Raw genomic sequence first — 25,998 nt, 5'->3', positions numbered from 1 at the left:
CACATGTTTAGCAGATGTTATTGCGGGTGTAGTGAAATGCTTGTGTTTCTAGCTCCAACAGTGCAGTCATATCTAACAATTCACAACAATACACACAATACACACAACCTAAAAGTAAAAGAATGGAATTAAGGAATATATGCGTAAATATTAGCATGAGCAATGTCGGAGTGGCATAGACTAAATACAGTAGAATAGAATACAGCATGTACAGTGGTTCTTCCTTTAAAAGTTGAGGCGTACTGCAGCACAGCTTGTGGGGTGCCACAGAATTCTATGACACGTCATTTAAGTGTCAGCCATTGTTGCCAGAATGATGCAATTTACCACAATCTGCCACCATCTACCACAAACGGTCGCTGCATTAGCTCAAAACATTTAAAGGAAGAACCACTGTACATATGAGATGAGTAAAGCAAAAATATGTAAACATTGTTAAAGTGACTAGTGTTCCATTATTAAAGTGGCCAGTGATTTCAAGTTTATGTATATGGGGTAGCAGCCTCTTAGGTGCAGGGTTACGTAAACCGGAAGCCGACTAGTGATGGCTGTTTAACAGTCTGATGGCCTTGAGATAGAAGCGGGTTTTCAGTCTCTCGGTCCCAGCTTTGATGCACCTGTACTGACCTCGCCTTCTGGATGGTCACGGATTGAACAGGCAGTGGCTCTGGTGGTTGTTGTCCTTGATGATCTTTTTGGCCTTCATGTGACATTGGGTGCTGTAGGAGTACTGGAGGGCAGATAGTTTGCCCCGGTGATGCATTGGGCAGACCGCACCACCCTCTGGAGAGCCCTGCGGTTGCGGGCGGTGCAGTTGCCGTATCAGGCGGTGATACGGCCCAATAGGATGCTCTCAATTGTGCATCTGTAAAAGTTTGTGAGGGTTTTATGTGCCAAGCTAAATTTCTTCGGTCTCCTGAGGTTGAAAAGATGCTGTTGTGCCTTCTTCCCCACACTGTCTGTGTGGGTGGACCATTTCAGATTGTCATTGACGTGTACGCCGAGGAACTTGTAGCTTTCCACCTGCTCCACTGCGGTCCCGTCGATGTGTATAGGGTCATGCTCCCTCTGCTGTTTCCTGAAGTGCACGATCATCTCCTTTGTTTTGTTGACATTAAGTGAGAGGTTATTTTTCTGCCACCACACTCCTAGGGCCTTCACCTCCTCCCTCCTCCCTGTCATTGTTGGGAATCAGGCCTACTACTGTTGTGTTGTCTGCAAACGTGATGATTGAGTTGGAGGCATGCGTGGCCACACAGTTATGGGTGAACAGGGAGTACAGGAGGGGGCTGAGCACGCACCCTTCACCACCAGGGGGCGGCCCATCAGGAAGTCCAGGACCCAATTGCACAGGGCGGGGTTCAGACCAAGGGCTCCGAGCTTAGTGATGAACTTGGAGGGTACTATGGTGTTGAATGCTGAGCTATAGTCAATGAACAGCAATCTTACATAGGTATTCCTGTTGTCCAGATGGGATAGGTCAGTGTGCAGTACGATGGTCTTTGGATCTATTGGGGCGGTAAGCAAATTGAAGTGGGTCTAGGGTGTCAGGTAAAGTAGAAGTGACATGATCCTTAACTAGCCTCTCAAAGGACTTCATGATGACAGAAGTGAGTGCTACAGGGTGGTGCTTTTCTCTGTATGTTATCGTATGTGTCTGGAAAACTATTACAACAATCCATTACCATCACCGCCCAATGCTGGACTATAAAGACATCAGAAAGAGGAGGAGAAGGAAAGGGGGAGAAGAGGGGGATAGGTATAATCTATACAGGGAGAAGGAGAAGATGGGTGGAGGATGTACTATATACACAGCTCCACCATTGTGTCATATTATTTATATACCACCAGTAAAGGAAATCAAATACTAAATTAAGTTGACAATACAATCACTCACTGAATGGTTTAAAAATAATGGTATACCAAGCAGCCTGGAAGTAATAAAAAAATGGCCACCTGTGTCAGTTTCACTTGAACTTTTAGTGTCTTTCCAGGGCCTGAGCTTCCTTCAAACAGTAGTAAAACCACCACCAGTGAGTGTCAATGGCTCACAAAGGTATCATCCAGGCTAGTTATTGACTCTGACAGATCAGGGGTTGACTAAGTAACCCTCCCGAGGCCTATATATTTGTTCTAGCCTCTCTGCTACAGGAGCTAATCCTGTATGTTTGTTTGGAGATTACTGCCACATCTGCTGCTCGCCCAGAACCACTGTTTGGTTTCCATGGACTGTCAGACCAATAGGGCTGTCCCCTAACCTGAGTCCCAGACCTGTATAATATATTGTCATGATAATGTTCCACCATAGACTTAGATAGAAATCACATCATTGTATCTGTCCTATTATGGCATATGTTAGAGCATGGGCAGCGCCATTGAGGCGCATTTTGGAAGTAGTCCATTTTTTTCTTCTACTACTTATATGAGTTGGCAAACAAACTGAAATGGTATATACTGCCACCTGTAGTTATGGAATGTTTACTCACAAGTAAAATTCACTGGTTGATCCCTCCTGATGACCTGGATGAAATTATTTAATAATTCCTTAACCTAAAGGAAGTCACACCCAGTTGACGACTCCAAAATGGTGAAAGTCCTAAATGGCGGTACTCATGCTAAAACAAGCTGTTGTGCACTAGAGTCCTCTATCATTCTCTATGGCCAAGCCCATCTGAGTGTTACGGCTCTGGCCTGGTTCCTCAGCGTAGGAAGAACCAGGCCAGAGCAGTATAGCTCAGATGGGCTTGGCTGGAACCATGCTAGAAAGGAAAATGTGAAAAGCGGAGCCAGAACAGTACAGGTCAGGTCGGTACAATAGCATGGAAAGGATATGCGTTTCCCTATCCCTATGTGGTGCTCATTGCTATAGGATCCAGAAGTTTTCCCTTGTGCAATGCTCTTCACCAGGAAACATTCTGGGCCTAAGTTAGTGTATACAGTACTTCGTCATCGCCCAAGTGTAGCCCACCACTCTTATGGTATACATAAGTGGAGGCTGCTGAGGGGAGGACAGCTCATAATATTGTCTGGAACGGAGCAAATGGAATGGCATCAAAACATGGAAACCATGTGTTTGGTGTATTTGATACCATTCCACTCATTCTGCTCCGGCCATTACCACAAGCCCGTCCTCTCAAATTAAGGTACCACCAACCTCCTGTGGTATACATGTACAGTGCATTCGGGAGGTATTCAGACCCCTTTCCTTTTTCCACATTGTTACGTTACAGCCTAATTCTAAAATGTATTCAATGTTTTCCTCATCAATCTACACACAATACCCCATAATGACAAAGTGAAAACAGGTTTTCAGAAATTCCTTATTTACATAAGTATTCAGACTATTTGCTAAGAGACTCGACATTGAGCTCAGGTGCATCCTGTTTACATTGATTATCCTTGAGATGGTTCTACAACTTGATTGGAGTCCACCTGTGGTAAATTCAATTTATTGGACATGATTTGGAAAGGCACACACCTGTCTATATAAGGTTCCACAGTTGACAGTGCATGTCAGAGCAAAAACCAAGCCATAAGGTTGAAGGAAATGTCCGTGGAGCTCCGAGACAGGATTGTGTCGAGGCACAGTTCTAGGGAAGGGCACCAAAACAGAAGGGTACCAAAACATTTCTGCAGTATTGAAGGTCCCCAAGAATACAGTGGCCAACATCATTCTTAAATGGAAGAAGTTTGGAACCACCAGGACTCTTCCTAAAGTTGGCCGCCTGGCCAAACTGAGCAATCAGGGGAGAAGGGCCTTTGTCAGGGAGGTGACCAAGAACTCAATGGTCACTCTGACAGCGCTCCAGAGTTCCTCTGTGGAGATGGGAGAACCTTCCAGAAGGACAATCATCTCTTTAGCAACAATCGTGCCTTTATGGTAGAGTGGCCAGATGGGAAGCCACTACTCATTAAAAGGCACGCACACCCCGCTTGGAATTTGCCAAAAGCCACCTAAAGTACTCTCAGACTATGAGAAACAAGATTCTCTAGTCTGGTGAAACCAAGTTTGAACTCTTTGACCTGAATGTCAAGCGTCACATCTGAAGTAAACCTGGCGCCGTCCCTACGGTGAAGTATGGTGGTGGCAGCATCATGCTGTGGGGATGTTTTTCAGTGGCAAGGACTGGGAGACTAGTAAAGATAGAGGAAAAGATGAACCGAGCAAAGTACAGAGAGAGCATTGATGAAAACCTGCTCCAGTCCTCAGGACCTCAGAATGGTGCAAAGATTCACTTTCCAACAGGACAACAACCCTAAGCACACAGCCAAGACAATGCAGGAGTGGCTTCGGGACAAGTCTCTGAATGTTCTTGAGTGACCCAGCAAGAGCAGGGACTTGAACCCAATCTAACATCTCTGGAGAGACCTGAAAATAGCTGTGCAGCAACACTCCCCATCCAACCTGACAGAGCTTGAGATGATCTGCAGAGAAGAATAGGAGAAACTCCCCAAATACAGGTGTGCCAAGTTTGTAGCGTCATACCCAAGAAGATTCAAGGCTGTAGTCGCTGCCAAAGGTACTTCAACAAAGTACTAAGTAAAGGGTCTGAATACTTTTGTAAATGTGATATTTCAATTTTTATGTTTGATAAATTAGAAAAAAATCTAAAAATCTGCTTTGTCATTATGGGATATTGTGTGTAGATTGATGAGGGAAAAACCCTTTAATCCATTTTAGAATAAGGCTGTAAAAGTCAAGGGGTCTGAATACTTTCCGAATGCACTGTATGTGATGGCTTTAGGTGTATCCCACCAGGCGTGGAGTGCTGGGGAAGCTCTTCCTTATGCCCATGCACTTCTCCTGATCCAGGAACAAGGAGTTAGCCTTGATGGACAGGTCATGCTCCAGGGCAGCCTTGGTCTTCACCAGCTTCTGCAGGGTGTTCTCTGCCTCCATCAGTCTCTCACGCAGCTTGTGGATGGTGTCCTCTATCTCCCTCACTTCTCCCACCAGTCTGGAAATAGAGATAAGGATAGGGACAAGACACACGGAGGAGAAGAGGTAAATGGAGGAGAAGGAAGGGAATGTACGTGTAAAACGTCGTCATTTTACAGGCTATAAAATACCCACCACACGAGCCCTACCTGTGGTGTGGGTTGTCCCTGCAGAGTTCCACGTTGGGCCTGCGTGTCCTCTCGTCCAGCCTGGTCTGGGCCACCTTCAGGGGGCATTCCTTGTCCCTCAGAGCCTTCTTCAGGCTCTCTATCAGCATCTCTGTCTGGAAGATTTCCTGGAGGGTCTGCCAGTAGAAACAGGCGAGAGGGATGGTGAGACGATCCAGGGAGTAAGGAAACAGAGGAATGGAGCAGTTCTAGCAGTTGAAATGGCGCTGTCACAACCAGTTTACAACCGGAACTGTCTATAATGCTAAGGACGTCATTGCAACCAGTTTTGCCTGCAGTGTAAGGGTTTGAGGTAAAGAGTTCTAGGTAACTCAAAGAACTTGTTTATTTACACCACACAGTTAGGTGATGTGAAATGTATAGTACAGATGCAGGTGTCTGTAAAAGCAAAACTAACACCAAATGTAACTGTAGATCAAATCAGATTAACACTGTACTGTACAGTACTTTCCTCCTTCTCATCCCACCATCACATTATCATGTAATCCCATTCCTCTGAATCACTCAACCACTCCTCAGAACCATCACTGACTGACTGACTGACGTTATTAAAGACTGTGTGGCTCACATCATAGCTGCTGTCAATGGATAAACCCAGAGAACAGCTGAGGTGGATAGAGCCCTGCAACATCCAATTAACCCTTCGACAACAATGGGCTCCAGTGTCTATGTCACAATCGTTGTAAGCATACTCGGACCAACGTGCAGCGTGATCTGGGTTCCACATATTATATTTAGTGAAACGCACAAAACCAATAAAGAATAAACAATACCTGAAGCTCAAGCAGTGCTCTACAGGCAACTACAAAGAAACAAGATCCCACAAAACACAGTGGGGAAATGGCTGCCTAAATATAATCCATCCAGAAACATACCAGGCCAACATAGAAATAAACGCACTAGATCACCCACCCCAGTCACACCCCGACCTAACCAAAATAGAGAATTAAAAGGCTCTCTATGGTCAGGGCGTGACAGTCTACTACTCCACTACCAAGGGTATGTATCAGTGGAAAGTGTTGAACACAGGCAATGCAAGATAAATCTATTTTTGGTGTCCTTCTTTTAACAAGACTATTTACCCTAGAAGTAACAAAGTTTGGTGAATTAGTTTGCATGCCTCGGTTCCATAACACGATTACAGTAAAAATAAGGCCTAGACCAGTGAAGAGGGTGATCACGTCACAAAACTCACATGTCTCTGCCCATTAAACGCTGATCTTGTGAGACACAAGTAAAAGGGGCTGAAAGGAGTTTTATTTTTCTCCTCATTGAACAGTAAAAGCAATGTGATAGGAATAAAGCTTTGTTCTATTATCATGAAAGATGTCACGTGAAAATGCAATAGACCCTTGAATAGTTTGACAAACCTGGAGAAAAAAATAGCATAGACCAGCATAGGCTGGTGACCAGCCTTCGTTGTGTTTTCGCTAGTGATGGGAAACCGAGGCTGAAGACTTCGAGGCTTTCACCAAATTGTTCCGAAAAACAGTTAATTATTTAGAGCTTCATTATCTGTTCACAATGCACATGAGTGACATTTGCTGTTCAACAATAAATAGCAGCCTGTGACTATCAGAGACATTTTTTCTCTCCACTGTTTTCATCAAAATTCCGTGGCGCAGCAATAAGTTGTTGACTTTCGTAACCTATGATCAGTTGGAATACCAGGTTTGCATACATTATGCTTAACTTTTTTGCCTTGAAGTTGACTATTTTTCAAAACCAGAATTTTTGGCATTATTTAGGATGCTTAACACAGAAGTGTATACTATAATAAATAAAACAAATGATTTTAACAACAGTGTGGTTTCACATAAAACTATTTTCAAAATAGTGTGCCTTCAACAGGATTCGATATCATACCCTCATTCCCCTGAGTATTCCATTGTCGACCTGCTAAGCTACTGTACCAGACGGATGAAACTTTTTGTACAAAATCCCAAACTTTTTATAGTCCCGTACCCCTTCAAACATTCAACCTCCAGCTGCGTACCCCCTCTAGCACCAGGGTCACCGCACTCTCAAATTTTGTTTTTTTGCCATTATTGTAAGCCTGCCACACACACACTATACAATACATTTATTAAACATAAGAATGTGTGTGAATTTTTGTCACAACCTTGCTCGTGGGAAGTGACAAAGAGCTCTTATAGGACCAGGGCACAAATAATAATATAATAATAATCAATCATTTTGCTCTTTATTTAACCATCTTACATATAAAACCTTATTTCTTCATTGAAAATTGTGAATAACTCAATGACTCAATAACTTAATGAGAAGGGTGTGCTTGAAAGGATGCACATAACTCTGCAATGTTGGGTTGTTTTGGAGTCTCAGTCTTAAATCATTTTCCACACACAGTCTGTGCCTAGATTTAGTTTTCATGCTAGTGAGGGCCGAGAATCCACTCTCACATAGGTACTTAGTTGCAAAGGGCATCAGTGTCTTAACAGCTTGATTTGCCAAGGCAGGATACTCTGAGCGCAGCCCAATCCAGAAATATGGCAGTGGCTTCTGATTAAATTCAATTTTCACAGAACGCTTGATGCAATTTCGATGAGGCTCTCTTGTTCAGATATCGGTAAGTGAACTGGAAGCAGGACATGAAAGGGATAATGAATCCATTTGTTCGAGTCATCCGTTTCGGGAAAGTACCTGCATAATTGCGCACCCAACTCACTCAGGTGCTTCACTATATCACATTTGACATTGTCCGTAAGATTGAGTTAATTTGCACACAAAAAATACAATGATGGAAAGACCTGTGTGTTGTCCTTGTTAATGCAGACAGAGAAGAACTACAATTTCTTAATCATAGCCTTAGTTTTGTCCCGCACATTGAATACAGTTGCGGAGAGTCCCTGTAATCCTAGATTCAGATCATTCAGGCGAGAAAAAACATCACCCAGATAGGCCAGTCGTGTGAGAAACTCGTCATCATGCAAGCGGTCAGACAAGTGAAAATGATGGTCAGTAAAGAAAACTTTAAGCTTGTCTCTCTATTCAAAAAAACATGTTAATACTTTGCCCCTTGACAAAGCATTACATGGTCGCTGCCCATATCATTGCATAGTGCAGAAAATACACGAGAGTTCAGGGGCCTTGCTTTAACAAAGTTAACCCTTTTCACTGTAGTGTTCAAAACATCTTTCAAGCTGTCAGGCATTCCCTTGGCAGCAAGAGCCTCTCGGTGGATGCTACAGTGTACCCAAGTGGCATCAGGAGCAACTACTTGCACGCGCGTTACCACTCCACTATGTCTCCCTGTCATGGCTTTTGTGCCATCAGTACAGATACCAAAACATCTTGACTACCAAAATCCATTTGATGTCACAAAGCTGTCCAGTACTTTAAAAATAATTGAAGAATTAAGTCCTCCCACAATAGTTTGAGGCTTGCCTGTCCTAGCCACTGAGTAGCTCACCATATAAGACGCTTCTAACCCCTTCTTATTAATGGTATATGTTGCTTTTATACATGACTTATTACTCGAAAGTCATCTTAATCCCTTTATTTTTCAAATTGGCATGTTTTGTTTCTAAATGTCTGTGCAAGAGTGAAGGTTTCATCGAGTTGTAAATAGTACTTTTGTAAATATAAAACACTGTGGCTGAGGAAGGGCACTGCTCCCTATAAGTGAACCCCAAATCAATGTAGTTCTCATCATATTTTTGCCTCTTCGATGGTCCAATGTCCAGGTGCAGGTGTAATACTGCTGGTATGTGTCTCTATGGACGCGGGCCTTACTTTTTTTGACCATTTATCAATTTTCACACAAACGGAATGAGCAGCAGCTATATTTGGCTACATACTGACCGTTAGTGGAATTGCCGCGAGATGGTAATGGTTAATGTGATTGGGTGTTAATTATTTGACTAGGCTACCTATATTTGACATTGTGTTGTTATTTCACTGAAAACTAAATGGTTTAACTTTTTCTGGCTGCAAGCCCGACATCGGTACACTTCTGACAACAGCCAGCTCAAGTGCAGGGCGCGAAATTCAAAATATATTTAAAAAAAATATTTAACTTTCACACATTAACAAGTCCAATACAGCAAATGAAAGGTACACATCTTGTGAATCCAGCCAACATGTCCGATTTTTTAAATGTTTTACAGCGAAAAAAGCACGTATATTTATGTTAGCTGACCACCAAATACAAAAAAGGACAGACATTTTTTACAGCACAGGTTGCATGCACAAAGCCAACCTAACTAACCAAGAACCAACCAAACTAACCAACAAACAACTTCATCAGATGACAGTCTTACAACATGTTATTCAATAAATCTATGTTTTGTTCGAAAAATGTGCATATTTCAGGTATAAATCATAGTTTACATTGCAGCTACAATCAGAAATTGCACCGAAAGCAGACAGAATAATTACAGACACCAACGCCAAATACCTAAATACTCATCATAAAACATTTCTGAAAAATACATAGTGTACAGCAAATGAAAGACAGGCATCTTGTGATTCCAGCCAATATTTCCGATTTATTAAGTGTTTTACAGCGAAAACACAATATAGCGTTATATTAGCTTACCACAATAGCCAGAAACACAAGCCATTTCCCAGCAGCAAAAGTTAGCGATCGTAACAAACCAGTAAAAGATATATAATTTTTGACTAACCTTGATATTCTTCATCAGATGACAGTCCTATAACATCAGGTTATACATACACTTATGTTTTGTTCGAAAATTTGCATATTTAGAGCTGAAATCAGTGGTTATACATTGTGCTAACGTAGCTACTTTTTCCCACAACGTCCGGATATTTTTCTGACACTTTTTCTGACACACATATTCTGACCAAATAGCTATTCATAAACATAACTAAAAAATACATGTTGTATAGGAAATGATAGATCCATTAGTTCTTAATGAAATCGCCGTGTTAGAATTCTAAAAATAACTTCATTACGACATACAGCTTCGGTATAGCTAGAGTACCCAAAAGCTGGGCGCCGACGACTAGTTCACATGTACGACAGATATATGAAATAGCATCATAAAATGTTTCCTACATTTGCTGATCTTTCATCAGAATGTTGGACAAGGGGTCCTTTGTCAAGAAAAATCATTGCTTGGATTTAGAACGGCCTCTTTCCCTCTCGATTTAGCAAGCACACTAGCCAAGTGGCACGAATCTCTCCATGTCAACAAACGGAAGAGAACGGAACACGGCAAAACTCCTGAAAAAAATTCAATAATCTGATTAAACTATATTGAAAAAACGTACTTTACGATGATATGGTCACATGTATCAAATAAAATCAAAGCCGGAGATATTAGTTGTCCATAACGGCAGCTTATCAGAAGGCAAATCCAGGTTCCTTCTCGCGCCTTCCTGAAAACAGGAAATGGGTGACACGTCATACAAAGAGCTTTTATTCCACTTCAGACCAAGATAAACACTCCATTTCTTCTCTCACCGCCTCTTGACATCCAGGGGAAGGTGTATGAGGTGCATGTATACTAATACGTATCATGCCCATTTATAGGCAGGACCCAGAACAGAGCCTTGATTTCAGACTTTCCACTTCCTGTCAGGAAGTTTGTGCCAAATGAGTTCTGTTTTACTCACAGATATAATTCAAACGGTTTTAGAAACTAGAGAGTGTTTTCTATCCAATAGTAATAATAATATGCATATTGTACGAGCAAGAATTGAGTACGAGGCCGTTTGAATTGGGCACCTTTTATCTGGCTACTCAATACTGCCCCTGCAGCCCAAACAGGTTCATTGTATTTTTGGCAGTGAAACGAGGCTACTTAGGCGAGAAAAAAAAACTCCCCCAAATGTATAGCCCCTTTGGAAAATATAAATGGACTGTTTGAAAATGTGATTTTTTTTCCCCCCAAAAATTACAAAATAGGTTTTATTTAAAGAAAATGTGAATCACATTTTCATTTGGCGTACCCCGACGGCATTGCGCGTACCCCTGCGGTGAATACCTGATCTATACTGATTGAAGTTGATTTAACAAGTGACATAAATTCACGGGCAGTGCAAGCATATTTATGTTCGGGAGAAAGTAAATGCAAAACATTATTGAATTCAAATGATCTGTTTACAGGTCCATAGCAATTTGTTATTATTTTTGTGTTTCAGACACGGTCAGATACAGCAAATGTCATTGAAAAAAACATTCTGTTAATACTGCTAAAGACATTTGATCAAGTTTACCATTTATATTTCCCTTAGATGTACTGTCTTGGCCTAATTCCAATACTTACAAGTAGACAGCACCATAAAAGGTGACAATTCAGGCAGAGTTATAATACTCCTTCACATTTGCACAGTTTTACATCAGGTTTTTTGTATTTTATTAGGATCCCCATTAGCTGTTGCGAAAGCAGCAGCTACTTTTTCTGGGGTCCACACAAAACAAAAACATTAAGAGATAAGAACAGCTCAAAGACAGAACTACATACATTTGAAAAAGTCTCACATAGCCTACATATCAATACATACACACAACATATATAGGTAAATTAGGGGAGAGGCTTTGTGCCGTGATGTGTTGCTTTATGTTAAAAAACAAACAGGTTTGCTGTTCATTTGAGCAATATGAGATGTATGGGAGTTTTACGTGACAATGGCTCTATATAATACTGTACGCTTTCTTGAATTTGTTCTGGATTTGGGGACTGTAAAAAGCCCCCTAGTGGCATGTCTGGTGGGGTAAGTGTGTGTGTCAGAGCTGTGTGTAAGTTGGCTATGCAAACAATTTGGAATTTGAAACACATTCACGTCTTATAAAAAGAACACATTCGCCAAAAGCCACAAAATAGACCTGAATGGATTTCTGCAAATATGTAAACACCACTGGAGTCCTCTTACATGTGGGAACTTACAGTCCTATTGATCAAACAACCATGAAAAAGCTCTCTCTCCCTCAGTTATGCACCTCAACAACAACATGATCAACAACTAATGCTAGCCAGAGCAAGATGAGCTAAGATCTAACGAAGGAACATTAGATAAACCCTCTCAAACTTTTTCTGCTAGTTGACTGTCAAAATTGCACTGATAAACAATGTAACCTCCTCATCCTTCTGAAGCTTGCCTGCCAATGCATGCTTGTCCCAACCAAGCACCCAAGCTAACTGGCTAAAGTTGGCAAGCTTGTTAGCTAGCTGCTTCCAGAGACAAATGAGAGAACACCTCACTCTCCATTTTACTCTCCGATGCAGAGCTGATTAGGCTGTTTACATGATATCTAGAGCGTTCTTGACTAACAATTACCTTTCCCCCCTACATTTACTAACACCGGTCACATTCAGCAGGTGTTGCATGTTTGTAAATTCATAATTTGTTCTGGCACACTCGTACTCTGTAATCGTAGTAGATAGCCAAAGTGAATTTGCAATGCAAATATGCTAACTGTATAGCAGTCTTTCAAGTTCTTGCTAGCTAACCAAATGACACCTGCATCTCTAGCTGTGTATAGCCACCGAAAAACTATATGAGGGGAAAAAAAATCAATCACTCACCCACTCCTCCAATGGCATGACATGACTTTCTCCTAGCAGCTAGCTATCAAGCTAATGTTAGGCGCTGTGTTTTTAGCTTGCTACATAAATACTCTAGCCTATTGGCCACGTTATGACTGACTTGTGACCATTGCCCTTGCTAGTTTGAATGTATTGACATTCCCAGCATTAGTTACATTCGTCCGTTTTTGTCCAGAATATTGAGTCATTGAAACTGAAACATTACATCCCGGATGGAAGCACAGTTCCACTTTAAACTTTAGGTCACAGGTTACTTTGTGTGCTAAACTTGAAACTTTTTTTTCAATGGGAAGTAATAGTTGTACATTTCAATTGGGAAATGCTTAACATCATGCTGTGTGTGACTGCTTTCTATTGGCCCTATGCAGTGGTGTAGTGAGTGGTGCCTTGAGAAGTGGGTATACTCTAATTTTGCTTAAAGTTCACAAATAGCCCGCCCAGTGAAGGAAAGGCACCCTGTGTGAATAAAAAAATCCTATTTAAAAAAAAAAACGTTTTCCTAGACTTTTCCAATTTTCACTCTCAAAATCACACTCTCAAAAAATACAATAATTTGATGGGTCTCGAGTACTAAAACACTGCCATGCTGGTCAGACCAGCTTGACCAGCATCTAACCAGCGCTGACCAGCATAGACCAGCATGAACTAGCAAGGACCAGCTTGAAATTTATGCTGGTCTATGCTGCTTTTTCAGCAGGAAAATCAATCAAAGACAGCAGTAAAATTTCAGCAATCATCAACTATGGTATGCAGGCAGTTTACAACTCCTTCCTTACTGTCCCCTGGACCTGATGTTGAAGTACAATGATGCTTAACAAGATACAACCAAACTGCATTTCACTGAGTTGAATGGAACTAAACAAAAAAGGAATTAAACATGAAAGATGAGCTTGATGGTCATTGGTCAGGTAATGGTCAGTCACCTTAGCCAGGTGTGTCTGCAGGCTGTTCTTGGCGTCGGCGGTCTCTGACATGCGGTTGGTGAAGGCCACGTTGACGGCGTTGAAATGTTTCCACATCTCGTTGGACGTGGCGTTCAGCAGGATCTCAATAACATCACGCAGCTTGTGGGAAGCAGCCCGCTCGCTCTGGGAGTGAAGGATGTTGTCATCTGTGAACTTTGACCACGAGTCGGGCAGGGAGAGCCTGGTCAAGTGGGTGAGAAATGACAATGGACACAATGGTCATCGGATTGGGATGCCGTTGGAAGGCAGGCAGGAGATACACTGGGGTGGATGTAGCTAGAGTTGAATTGGGGATTGGTGCTTTATATTCAGAGAAAATGTGAAGCACCTGTGTCAATACAATCTGAATGTGATGACCCCTTCTGCTTTACTTCCATATCCAGTCCCATACTAGTTTGAATGGGATTAAAGATAATATCATCCAATTTGTGGAAATGCAGTCATTTAACATTTAAAGGTAGAATAAAGGTAGCAAAATGAGGTTGCCATGAGCAGCACTGCAGATATTGAGATGAGCGAGATGCAAGACTTCGCTCTCACATAGTCACACACAGTTTCTGTGCATGTGTAACGGATGTGAAATGGCTAGCTAGTTAGCGGGTACGCGCTAGTAGCATTTCAATCAGTTACGTCACTTGCTCTGAGACTTAAGTAGTGTTGCCCCTTGCTCTGCAAAGGCCGCGGCCTTTGTGGAGCGATGGGTAACGATGCTTCGTGGGCAACCGTTGTTGATGTGTGCAGAGGTTCCCTGGTTCGCGCCCGTGTCGGGGCGAGGGGACGACGTAAAGGTTAAACTGTTTCATTGATGCTGTTGACCCGGATCACTGGTTAGTACTCTGCGGAAAAGGAGGAGGTTGAAAGGGGGGTGAGTGTAACGGATGTGAAATGGCTAGCTAGTTAGCGGGTATGCGCTAGTAGCATTTCAATCAGTTACGTCACTTGCTCTGAAACCTACAAGTAGTGTTGCCCCTTGCTCTGCAAGGGCCGCGGCTTTTGTGGAGCGATGGGTAACGACGCTTCGTGGGTGTCAGTTGTTGATGTGTGCAGAGGGTCCCTAGTTCGCGCCCGTGTCGGGGCGAGGGGACGGTTTAAAGTTATACTGTTACATTGATGCTGTTGACCCGGATCACTGGTTGCTGCGGAAAAGGAGGAGGTTGAAAGGGGGGTGAGTGTAACGGATGTGAAATGGCTAGCTAGTTAGCGGGTACGCGCTAGTAGCATTTCAATCAGTTACGTCACTTGCTCTGAGACTTAAGTAGTGTTGCCCCTTGCTCTGCAAGGGCCGTGGCCTTTGTGGAGCGATGGGTAACGATGCTTCGTGGGCAACCGTTGTTGATGTGTGCAAAAGGTCCCTGGTTCGCGCCCGTGTCGGGGCGAGGGGACGATGTAAAGTTACAACTGTTACACATGTGCAGAGAAGGGTGTGATTGCCGCCCGCAACTCGGGGCATTCCTGCATCTGTAGGAACCCCTCTTTATTCTTCTACCGGTCCATTTTTAAGCTAGGACTCTGGTAACTTTACACAGGCTGGAGGCGGGGGCAGATGTAGGTAGCTAGCAATCTAGGACACCAGTAGACAGTATCCTTCGCCCCCGTCTGCCGAGCACTGCTTTCAAGGCAGGTCTGTTAATGTTACGGCGAGGGCAGGTGTTCGGCAGGCGGGTGCTAGTTAGCTGGGCCTCCGGTAGTGATGTTATGTTTGATACAGGAGCTCTGAGGCATGTGTCGAAATCATTAAGCAGTGTACTTTGAAGCAGTGTGCCGATGCCTGTATTACTTTATCAGACACACATGATCAGTGATGTCCAAAGCTTAGTTTCATCGAACAACCACCTGATTGGTTTGGTAGAAGACAAAAAGGCTATGCTACGCATGTGCCTCCGATTCATTTACTTCTACCAGACGCCTTTTATTATGATTTTTAGTTGTTTTCATTTTTGAAAGTTTTCGCGCTTGAAGAACATGAAAATGTTTTATAAAGTTCATGGCTGAGGGGGCAGTCCCTTTCACAGCATATACAGTATCTCCCATTTCAATCACAAAGCTGTATAGCATCCACATATAAAGTAGTGGGTAGGTATGACTTACGATGGGTCCAGTCTCTCGATCCCTCTGTAGTAGTTGATCCCGTCTGACGCATTCCTGAGATGGTGACACCTATTATCTATTCTCTGGGCTGTCACCTTGTCACTGAGGTCTCTCTCCAGCTCATGTTGAGCTGCTCGGTTTGACCTGATGGAAGTAACACACACAGAGGCATAGTAACACTGTAACACTTAACGTTGCGCCGACAGGTGTAATGTTTTATTATGTTATGAGCATATATGAGCTGTTGTAATGTCTTATTATAAGTCTCAACACATTAAATATATTTCTATACCTGGAGAGAGACCTTTTTTTAGCTTACTTTTTCTTGTGTAAGACTATTGGTTAAAAGGGCCCCTACACAGCAAATTCTCCAGTGTTAAAAAACAAACAAAACTAACACTCAGAGTGTTAAATCAACACTCTGTGGACCCATAGAGATGCTGGAACAGTGTTACGTTAACACACTGCTTAGTGTAAAGCATTATTCAAAAATATCCCAGTGCTTTGCCTTTGAGTAAATTGTACAGTTACCATTCATGACTGTGGTTTGTTAGTGACAGAGACCTCAATGTTGCTTTATCAAATTTCAGTCCAACGTACTTCACCAAGTGATATCCTAAGTGAATACGTTATTGTTAAATACATATATTATTTAAATATATTATTTAACACAATATGGCCTGTTTTAGACAGGCAGATCAATTCTGATCTTTTTTTCACTAATTGTTTATTTGACCAATCATATCAGCACTGAAAAATAGCTGATGTGAAAAGATCTAATGTGATTGGACAAAACACCAATTAGTGGAAAAACGAATTGAGCTGAAGGTATAAATGCAGCCTAGCATACATATTTCATAAGGCCTTATTTTAAGGGGCTAGTTCTACCCTAATACACGGGCCTGAAACTAATACACATACACTTTGAACCAAAGATATGCCCGTCATTATCATATTTCCAAGCATGCTCTATTACAGGTTGCTTTTTAGAATTGTTTGTTTCAATATCTACAGTGCATTCAGACCTGACATTTCATAAATTTTAGAATAAGGCTGTAACGTAACAAAATGTGGAAAAAGTCAATGGGTCTGAATACTTTCCGAATGCAATGTATGTTTGTGGATGTACATTGATTGATTGATTCATTAATTAATCTTATGTTTTTGGTCACAAGTCCAGGAATGGCTGAAGAATTGCAATATTTACCTGGAGCCAACCCTGCAGATAGCACTACTGGGTGATCTGAAAAGTCATAGTCAATCAATCAATAATATAATAATACTTTTAGCAAACCATTTTATTTTCAATTTACAATCTGTAGAAGCTATGAGAATAGAAAGGTTCAGAACTTTTGTGAAGCATCACAGCTCAGTTGAAAAATATATAGGAAATAGAAATCCAATTAGGATGGTGTTAAGAGATAGATGGGAGGGGTTGAATGGAGCTGAAGGATGGGACTAATAACAACAAGATAACTAATGTAAAACGTATATAGGTTCAGAAGTTTTTTTGAAAGAGCACAGTTTGAAAGATATGGCAAATAGAAAAAGAATATATGGGAGAGGTTGAGGGTAGAGGAAGGACAAGAGTAAAAAAATAAAAATAAAATGTGTGTCCATTAAAATAACATCAAATTGATCAGAAATACAGTGTAGACATTGTTAATGTTGTAAATTACTATTGTAGCTGGAAACGGCAGATTTTTAATGGAATATCTACATAGGCGTACAGAGGCCCATTATGAGCAACCATCACTCCTGTGTCCCAATGGCACGTTGTGTTAGCTAATCCAAGTTTATAATTTTAAAAGCCTAATTGATCATTAGAAAACCCTTTTGCAATTATGTTAGCACAGCTGAAAACTTTTGTCCTGATTAAAGAAGCAGTACAACTGGCCTTCCTTAGACTAGTTGAGTATCTGAAGCATCAGCATTTGTGGGTTTGATTACAGGCTCAAAATGGCCAGAAACAAAGACCTTTCTTCTGAAACATGTCAGTCTATTCTTTTTCTGAGAAATGAAGGCTATTCCATGCAAGAAATTACCAAGAAACTGAAGATCTCGTACAATGCTGTGTACTACTCCCTTCAGAGAACAGTGCAAACTGTCTCTAACAAGAATAGAAGGAGGAGTGGGAGGCTCCGGTGCACAACTGAGCAAGAGGACAAGTACATTAGAGTGTCTAGTTTGGGAAACAGACGCCTCACAAGTCCTCAACTGGCAGCTTCATTAATTAGTACCCGGAAAACACCAGTCTCAATGTCAACAGTGAAGAGGCAACTCCGGGATGCTGGACTTCTAGGCAGAGTTGCAAAGAAAAAGCCGTATCTCAGACTGGTCAATAAAAAGAAAAGATTAAGATGGGCAAAAGTACACAGACACTGGACAGAGGAATTCTGTCTAGAAGGCCAGCATCCCAAAGTTTCCTCTTCACCGTTGATGTTGAGACTGGTGTTTTGCGGGTACTATTTAATGAAGCTGCCAGTTTTTTTGCAACCCTACCCGCAGGTCACATAATGCTGTCTTACAAAGTTTTGGGTGACTCCTACTGGAAACTAGCCAGAGTTCAGATTCTAATAGTTTTTATTCACCTGCATTCAGGAACATCATGAAGAGACTATTTCATTTAAACTGGAACAAACATTTCAGTAACGGATGCAAAAAAATCTAACAAACTGATTGGATTAGTTTTGAAAAATATATGTGATTTATATTTGTGAAGCATAAGAGTAACCAATCAATTATGCACAAATGTAGATATTGAAGTAAACAATTCTCAAAATCAACCTGCTATAGAGCATGCTGGGAAATATGATAATGATGGGCATGGTTTTGGTTCAAAGTGATGCGTATGAGTTTCAGGCCCCTGTATTAGGGTAGAACTAGCCCCTTAATATAAGAGCTTATGAAATACATATGGTATTGTGTTAAATAATTTATAAAAATAACTTATTCACTTAGGATCTCACTTGATGAAGTCAATAGGACTGAAAATGGATGAATGCAACAACCATGTCACTGTCACTAACAAATAGAGTCATGGGTGGTAACTCTACAATTTACTCGAAAGGCAAGGCACTCTGGGAAATATTTGAATAAGGCTTTACACTAAACAGTATGTATTTTAATACGGTTCTGGTGTGTATATGGGTCCACAGACTTAACACAGTCAGTGTTGATTAAACACTCTCTGTGTTAATTTCTCTTTTTTCTACACTGGAGAATTTGCTATGTAGTTTTCAAACAGTGAAGGCCTATTTTACAGTAGTCCTGTGTCATACTCTAGGAGTGTAGACTCACGCTAGTTGAGCGATGGCTTTGTCTAGATGTCTCCTCATCCTCTCCTGGCATGACTTAATGGTCTCCACTTCCTGGTTACATAATGAGCAAAACAGGTATCAGTTCAGGTAATACGGTTCTGATCATTAGGATAAATAGTCATAAGTCATGCCATGATTGTAATGACATGTCTTTGTTTGTACCCTTATGAGATCTTTCTCCACGTTGTCGTGAACCAGATCAATGGACATTCGCTTCTCTCTGTGATACAGGCATTCTTGGGACACCTGTTGATGGTCACACAATATTAATTCAGTGTCCCGAATGGCACCCCATTCCCCTACATGGTGAACTACTTTTGACCAGGGCCCATCGTGCACTTCTTTTGATTAGAGCCCTATGGGCTCTGGCCCAAAGTAGGCACTATATAGGAAATATATTAGTGCAGTAGTGTAAAGCACAGACAGAGTCTGGTGTGGTAGAAGGATCGTCTTCCAATCTAATTGCCAAATTACTCTAAATTATCTAACATTAAAAACCAAAAATAATGTTTTGCTGAAAATTAGGCATTGGTCTGAAGCTGAAAAATAATGGAAATTCACATGTGCACCACAATACCTACTCCACCCATTCTCTACCCAGATTTCCCAGCACACAGCTCTGACCTACTAAAGTAGCTATGTTGGTTGTACTTCAAACAATGTGTAGGCAGGTTTCTTCGAAATCAAACCTTCTCACACAGCCTAATTTATACAATTTACATTAGTGTTCTATAGATCGCCTCTGACCATTCTCAACATTCTATGTTAGAAATATTGCTCTAGTATTCACTTTTGAACGTGCTAGAGTTTCTTCTTGAAACAAAGAGCATTCCTTGGGTGAATATTGTAGAGGGAGACCTGCATCTTCTCCACTTGATTCCAGTAGGTGTGTCCAAACTTTTGACTGGTACTGTATATACAAAAATTATGATTTGATTTGTATGTCTCTCTATACAGTGAGTATACATTCTATTCATAGGTTCCAATTACTTATTAGAGGTCCTCTCGGAAAACTATCTGTTGCTACCTGATCTCCACTACCCTGTGTGGGTCCTTCATGTCACCAGATCTCCAGCCAGATCAAGTTGACGCTACTATACACCCCGAAGCACTTTGGGTTAGGACAAATGACCACCGGTGCTGTTCTGTGGAAGGTTGCCTGGTTGCCCAGCAACCTTAACAGGACACGTGTGACCTAATTTAGAGTATTGTGAATGATGACCCCATCTGCTCTGAAGTGGTGTGAATAACCAATAACTACTGTCACTTTATCCACCACCATCAGACACAGTAAGACCCTGTGTTGAGTAAGTGACATGCATGGATGATTAAATAGGTGCACTGGAGATGGACTTTGTTATGCTTTATACTGTACAATTTGCATTTCTGTGTGAATGCATTGTGTACTGTTGGAGTTACAGGACACTCTTACGTAGAGCTTAGCACACACACGTGCAAGCGTGCATGCACACACGCACACACACCATTACCTGCAGAGGCCCCTCGGTCTCCTGCATGGCTCTCTCCAGCCTTCTCTTCACCTCAGTGAGGGCCATGATCTCGCTCACCATGTTGTCTATCTCATGGTTCAACTCTGACCTCCAAAAGCTGATGTCGTTGAGGCGTTCCCCGATGTTCTTACTGGTGGTCTCCTGGGTCCTCCTGGTCAGCTGATCTTTATCCTGCATCAACCTGATGGTATCCCTCCTCATCCGCTCAGCACTGTTCCTGGACGACTCTGACTCACGGTAGTTGCTCTGGTTGGACTTGTACCAGTCGTCTGGGGTGTAGCGGGTGATCATGGCTGACCGGTTTGACGGGTAGAACATGGTCTTGGCCCGGACCAGGTCGAAGCCTAGGTTCTCCCTCTGGATGGAGGAGAGGGAGGGGATGGCGGCAGCACTGCCTGTGCGGTAGTAGGCGTTAGTCCTCCAGGGTTGGTTGGCACTGGGGTTCATGGCCAGCACAGGTTGGTGGCTCCGGTAGGAGGACACCATGTTGGAGATGGCTGGGAAGAATTGGCTGGTTTTGGGTCGGGTGTACTCCGCCGTCAGGGTGGATCCCATTAGCTCCATTTGTCGCTCTTCTTCTCAGGGCTCTTCTTTTCTCCTGAAAACATGCAATATTGGATCTGTGTATTAGTGTATTTGCATATCACATGTCATCTGTTATCAATAAGACTGAGAAAGATTGGTATCTGTCTCTTATATTTTCACAAGACCAACACATTCTAATGTCTTCTAGGATTGAAAAAGAGTCGTGATTTAGCCATTTTGTCAATAAATTGATGATTATCTGTCAAACAGTTGAGTAATTCTATCGTCTTTTGCAGTCAACAAATGTTTCACTAAACATGTCATGACTACTGATTTAATTGAGAATCTTTGAAGACAATAAGATACAAATATCTGAAGTGATGATGCTATACTTGCTCGGCAGTTTCCACAAGTATAGGTAGAAGCAGCCCAATATGGCAACGGGAGTATAGGCAAGTGGGTATGTCGAAAGGAGTGGGTGTACGGAAAGCGAATCAGGTAATTGCTTGACTGATTCGGCTACACAAGGAGCCGATAAGCCGGCGACCAGTTTACCGGTGTTGTATTGACATGCCTGCCGACCTGCTTCCTACTGGTTATCACCACAGCTAGAACAAGGGGCCAGATGTTTCACTGGATGTATAATTCTGAAGCATGCGGTTGGAATTTCCACTCCCCAGCAATACGGTGAGGAGAGGAAGCCCAGTGGCCATCAGTGAGAGAGTATGCAGCGAGATGGAACTGGGCCAACATACTGCTGATTTTCTCATCAAATAAAACCATGAGCTCAATACAGTTTTCTGTTGCCAAAACTACAAGCTGTTACGAAAAGAGTGCATTAAGTTTTGTAGACGTGAACCTTTGCGTTGTTTACAAGGAGTGCAAGGGTGAACTGAGTTATTGTGCTCACTCACTTTACAGAGAAGGTGTTCCCCAATGGAAATATGCAAAGACATCCTATAACGCGCCAATAGGATCTCGCTAGCTCATGCTTGGCTCTGACCACTTCCTTGCTTGTTCTGTCCACTATGCTTCATCATTTGCTCCCATTGATAACGACACAGATGAACAATCTTGGGTTACTTATAAATATCTGTGGTATCACCAATGTGTCGCTATCTGTATCTGAAGTGGCAATTTCTTTTCCCTCCTATGATTTTATTTCAAGTAGGATAGCAGCCTACACAATAAATCACTAAGGTTGATAACCATCTAGATGTCATCTTGAGATACATACAGTCTACTACTCAATGGGGAGGGCAAGAATGGCAACAACACTGGGACACAGTGCCCTTCGCTCCCGCTTAACAAGCACTACTGACCGGCAGTAGCATGGGTAGTAGCTGCCTACTGTAGTAGTCAGGCTGACAGTCACAGTAAGCACACACATACTGTACAACACATAAGGAAACAGTACACCCATTGTCAGTACTTTTAATAAAAAATAAACAATTGCCAGTTTAATAATCGACAATGTACAATTCCTTGTGTTAAACTAACAGTAAAATTACGACTCAGATTTATTTTAAACTGCAAAACCCTTACGCACCATTGTACATTATATACAAGGGTTGGCTGGCCTTCTCTAGTCAATCATAGGCTCAGTCACTGGTATACTTTTATTTACAAAGCCCTTTTGGGTTTACAACCATATTATTTAGGCATTTTTATTGTTCAGAAATGTGGTGGGTACTCTCTTCGTTCACAGGACTTAATCCTGCTAACTGTTCCTAAGGTCCGGACTGAATTTGGTAAAAGGGCTTTTATGTACTCTGCGCCATCGGCTTGGAACGCCTTACAAAATACTTTTAAACTGGAAGAACTTGTCCCAATGGTGTTTTTAAATCATTGATGAAGGATTTTGAGGCTGATTCCCTGACCTGTCAATGTTTTTAGTTTGCTGTTTTATGATTTTGTATACTCTTGTGAATTCTGTTTTTTTACTAGACTACCTGTAGTTTTTCATGTTGTCTGTCTGTGATTGTGTAATGACTTGGTGCTGCCTATCTTGGTCAGGACGCTCTTGAAAAACAGATTTCAAATCTCAATGAGCCGTTCCAGGTTAAATAAAGGTTAAATAAAATATATAAATCCTCTGGCTTCAAAACACAAGTCGTAGCTCAATGTACGGTAGTTGAGTGGTAAGAAACGGAAGAAATAAAACACTCCTCAATCAAAACCTTCTAACATATAGCAGAGCGCTTTCCACTCACCCACTCCCTTCCACGCGCCCACTACTGTCCTTTCCACTCACCCACTCCCTTCCACACGCCCACTACTGTCCTTTCCACTCACCCACTCCCTTCCACACGCCCACTACTTTCCTTTCCCCTCACCCACTCCCTTCCACACGCCCACTACTGTCCTTTCCACTCACCCACTCCCTTCCACACGCCCACTACTGTCCTTTCCACTCACCCACTCCCTTCCACACGCCCACTACTGTCCTTTCCACTCACCCACTCCCTTCCACACGCCCACTACTGTCCTTTCCACTCACCCACTCCCTTCCACACGCCCACTACTGTCCTTTCCACTCACCTACTCCCTTCCACACGCCCACTACTGTCCTTTCCACTCACCCACTCCCTTCCACACGCCCACTACTGTCCTTTCCACTCACCCACTCCCTTCCACACGCCCACTACTGTCCTTTCCACTCACCCACTCCCTTCCACACGCCCACTACTGTCCGTTCCACTCACCCACTCCCTTCCACACGCCCACTACTGTCCTTTCCACTCACCCACTCCCTTCCACACGCCCACTACTGTCCGTTCCACTCACCCACTCCCTTCCACACGCCCACTACTGTCCTTTCCACTCACCCACTCCCTTCCACACGCCCACAACTGTCCTTTCCACTCACCCACTCCCTTCCACACCCCCACTACTTTCCTTTCCACTCACCCACTCCCTTCCACACGCCCACTACTTTCCTTTCCACTCACCCACTCCCTTCCACACATCCACTACTTTCAGTTCCACTTACCCACTCCTTTCCACACACCCACACACCCACTCACCCATACTCCAGTCGCCATATTGGGCTGCTATTCCCATTTCAGTTTCTGGGATGCGATTTGGAAAATTCTAAAGTTAGGCTACTTTCTGCTGCCAGATGTTGACTTGTGCACCTATAATACATTTTAAGATATTTAAAATATTTTAGAATATTCATATATTCTACATTTGCATGAATGTCACACATGTTTGGCATCATTAACATCTGATAATATGTAGTAATTGCAAATAATATGAGAAAATTAAATGTCCACCGGAAAAAACGTTAATTGAAATAAATATCACATGGCCAATTGTCTGCGAAAACAGCCATTTAGTCACAGGTATGTGAGTATTTTTTGTAAATAACAGTAGGCTGAATTGAAATAAAATACACTTACACGTGAATAGACAAAGGTTTCTGCGACATCCAGCGCTAACGGCACACAGGCTCACCTCGACCCGTCCTCACCTAAGAATGAGCTGAAGAATTCAGAAAGGTAATCCAAGATACATTATTGATGGACAAGTTCGCAGGCCACTCCTGCTGTGGGCTCAAACAAACCAATGGCATCTTGGACTGTCTGAAAGGCTGGTTGCTTCAGTTCGGAGGTGAGTTGTCCTACATTTCGGTTGCCACAGAGGTAGTTGCTATGGGTTGCTATGAGAAGCAGTGAGAAGCATTTTGGGGGGGGGGGGGGGGTTAATATTTCAAGGTAGGCTAGGCCGAGTATATGAGTATGCAGTTACACAGAACCCTTTCCTTCTGCATACTGCTCAGGGCTATTCCTTATAGATTGAATCCATCAAAACATGTGCTTGATGGACACACTGCGGATGTTATACTATCATCATCAATGGGTACAGAGAGAGTCCCCACGCAACTGCATGCATTGTGTCTTTTGTAAGCAAAATAATTACTCATTTTGATTATGGGATTTGCTGTGACTTAGAGGACAGTTGGAGTTTAGAGTTACCTTGGACATAGTCACAGTATAGCCTATTCCATTTGAACAGCCATTGCAGTAGCTGTAACAGTTGGAGACATTCTGAATTAATTCTGAATTAATTAAGGTTCAACACATGCTCACCTGTTTCTCTCACCATTTTGAGCCTCAAGCATATTTTATCACATCTATAAGCCAGGGGGAGCAGCAAGGTTGCCTTGTAACTCCTGAAATGCAATTATATATTTCTTTTTAACGAGGCAAGTCAGTTTAGAAAAAATTCTTATTTTCAATGGCGGCCTAGGAACAGAACGACTGATTTTCAACTTGATTTTCACCTAGGGGTAGAACGACAGATTTTCACCTTGTCAGATCAGGGATTTGATCTTGCAACCTTTTGGTTACTAGTCCAATGCTCTAACCACTAGGCTACCTGCTGCCCCATGAAATGCAAAGAGGCAGTATATACTCATAAGGATAGTTGATAATAGAAATACAATTTTACGGTGAAGAAAACACAGCAGCCTTCCACTTCTGATGTGATATTGCACCCCAAAACGAGGAGATCCTTTGCTGATGAAAATATAAAATTAATGCTAAATGCCTTGAAGGTCGCATTTCAAGGCCTCTAAATGTGAATATCAACTTTATGGTTTTTAAAATCAGGCTTCCTGCCTGGTTATGACCCGATGAAATGTGAATGTTGAACATCTGGACGGTAAACGTGTCTGTAATATGTGCAGTCTGTCTGGGCATTAAGCCCCTCAGCTAAATAATCTATGGCTCTGTTGGATCTAGGCCTAGATCCATGTGCAGATGAAATGGACCATGTGTGTGGGGGTGTGTGTGTGTGAGAGAGAGATATCTCCATGGTGTGATTTTGGACATTGGCTCCTGTTGGTTAGGCCTAGGAGTGGCAGACACATCTGGTGGGTGCATTTGAACAGTGGTTGTAAATCTTGGCAGGAGAGGGAGTT

General features: G+C 42.3%; 1 protein-coding gene across 1 annotated transcript; it reads right to left on the bottom strand.

Moving 5' to 3' along the window:
- On the bottom strand, positions 1-21,129 carry tekt3 (tektin 3). Its single transcript, XM_055890138.1, has 7 exons — positions 20,526-21,129; positions 19,198-19,281; positions 19,016-19,086; positions 15,716-15,859; positions 13,586-13,808; positions 5,089-5,243; positions 1-4,958 (listed from the first exon to the last, which is right to left on the bottom strand). Exons 1-7 carry the CDS (start codon positions 21,108-21,110, stop codon positions 4,742-4,744), a joined length of 1,479 nt encoding a protein of 492 aa, XP_055746113.1. The 5' UTR covers positions 21,111-21,129; the 3' UTR covers positions 1-4,741.
- Positions 21,130-25,998: the final 4,869 nt, after the last annotated feature.

Source organism: Salvelinus fontinalis, chromosome 30 (genome assembly GCF_029448725.1).
Source record: "Salvelinus fontinalis isolate EN_2023a chromosome 30, ASM2944872v1, whole genome shotgun sequence".
Taxonomy (NCBI): domain Eukaryota; kingdom Metazoa; phylum Chordata; class Actinopteri; order Salmoniformes; family Salmonidae; genus Salvelinus; species Salvelinus fontinalis.
This window is presented reverse-complemented; position numbering and strand designations above follow the sequence as displayed.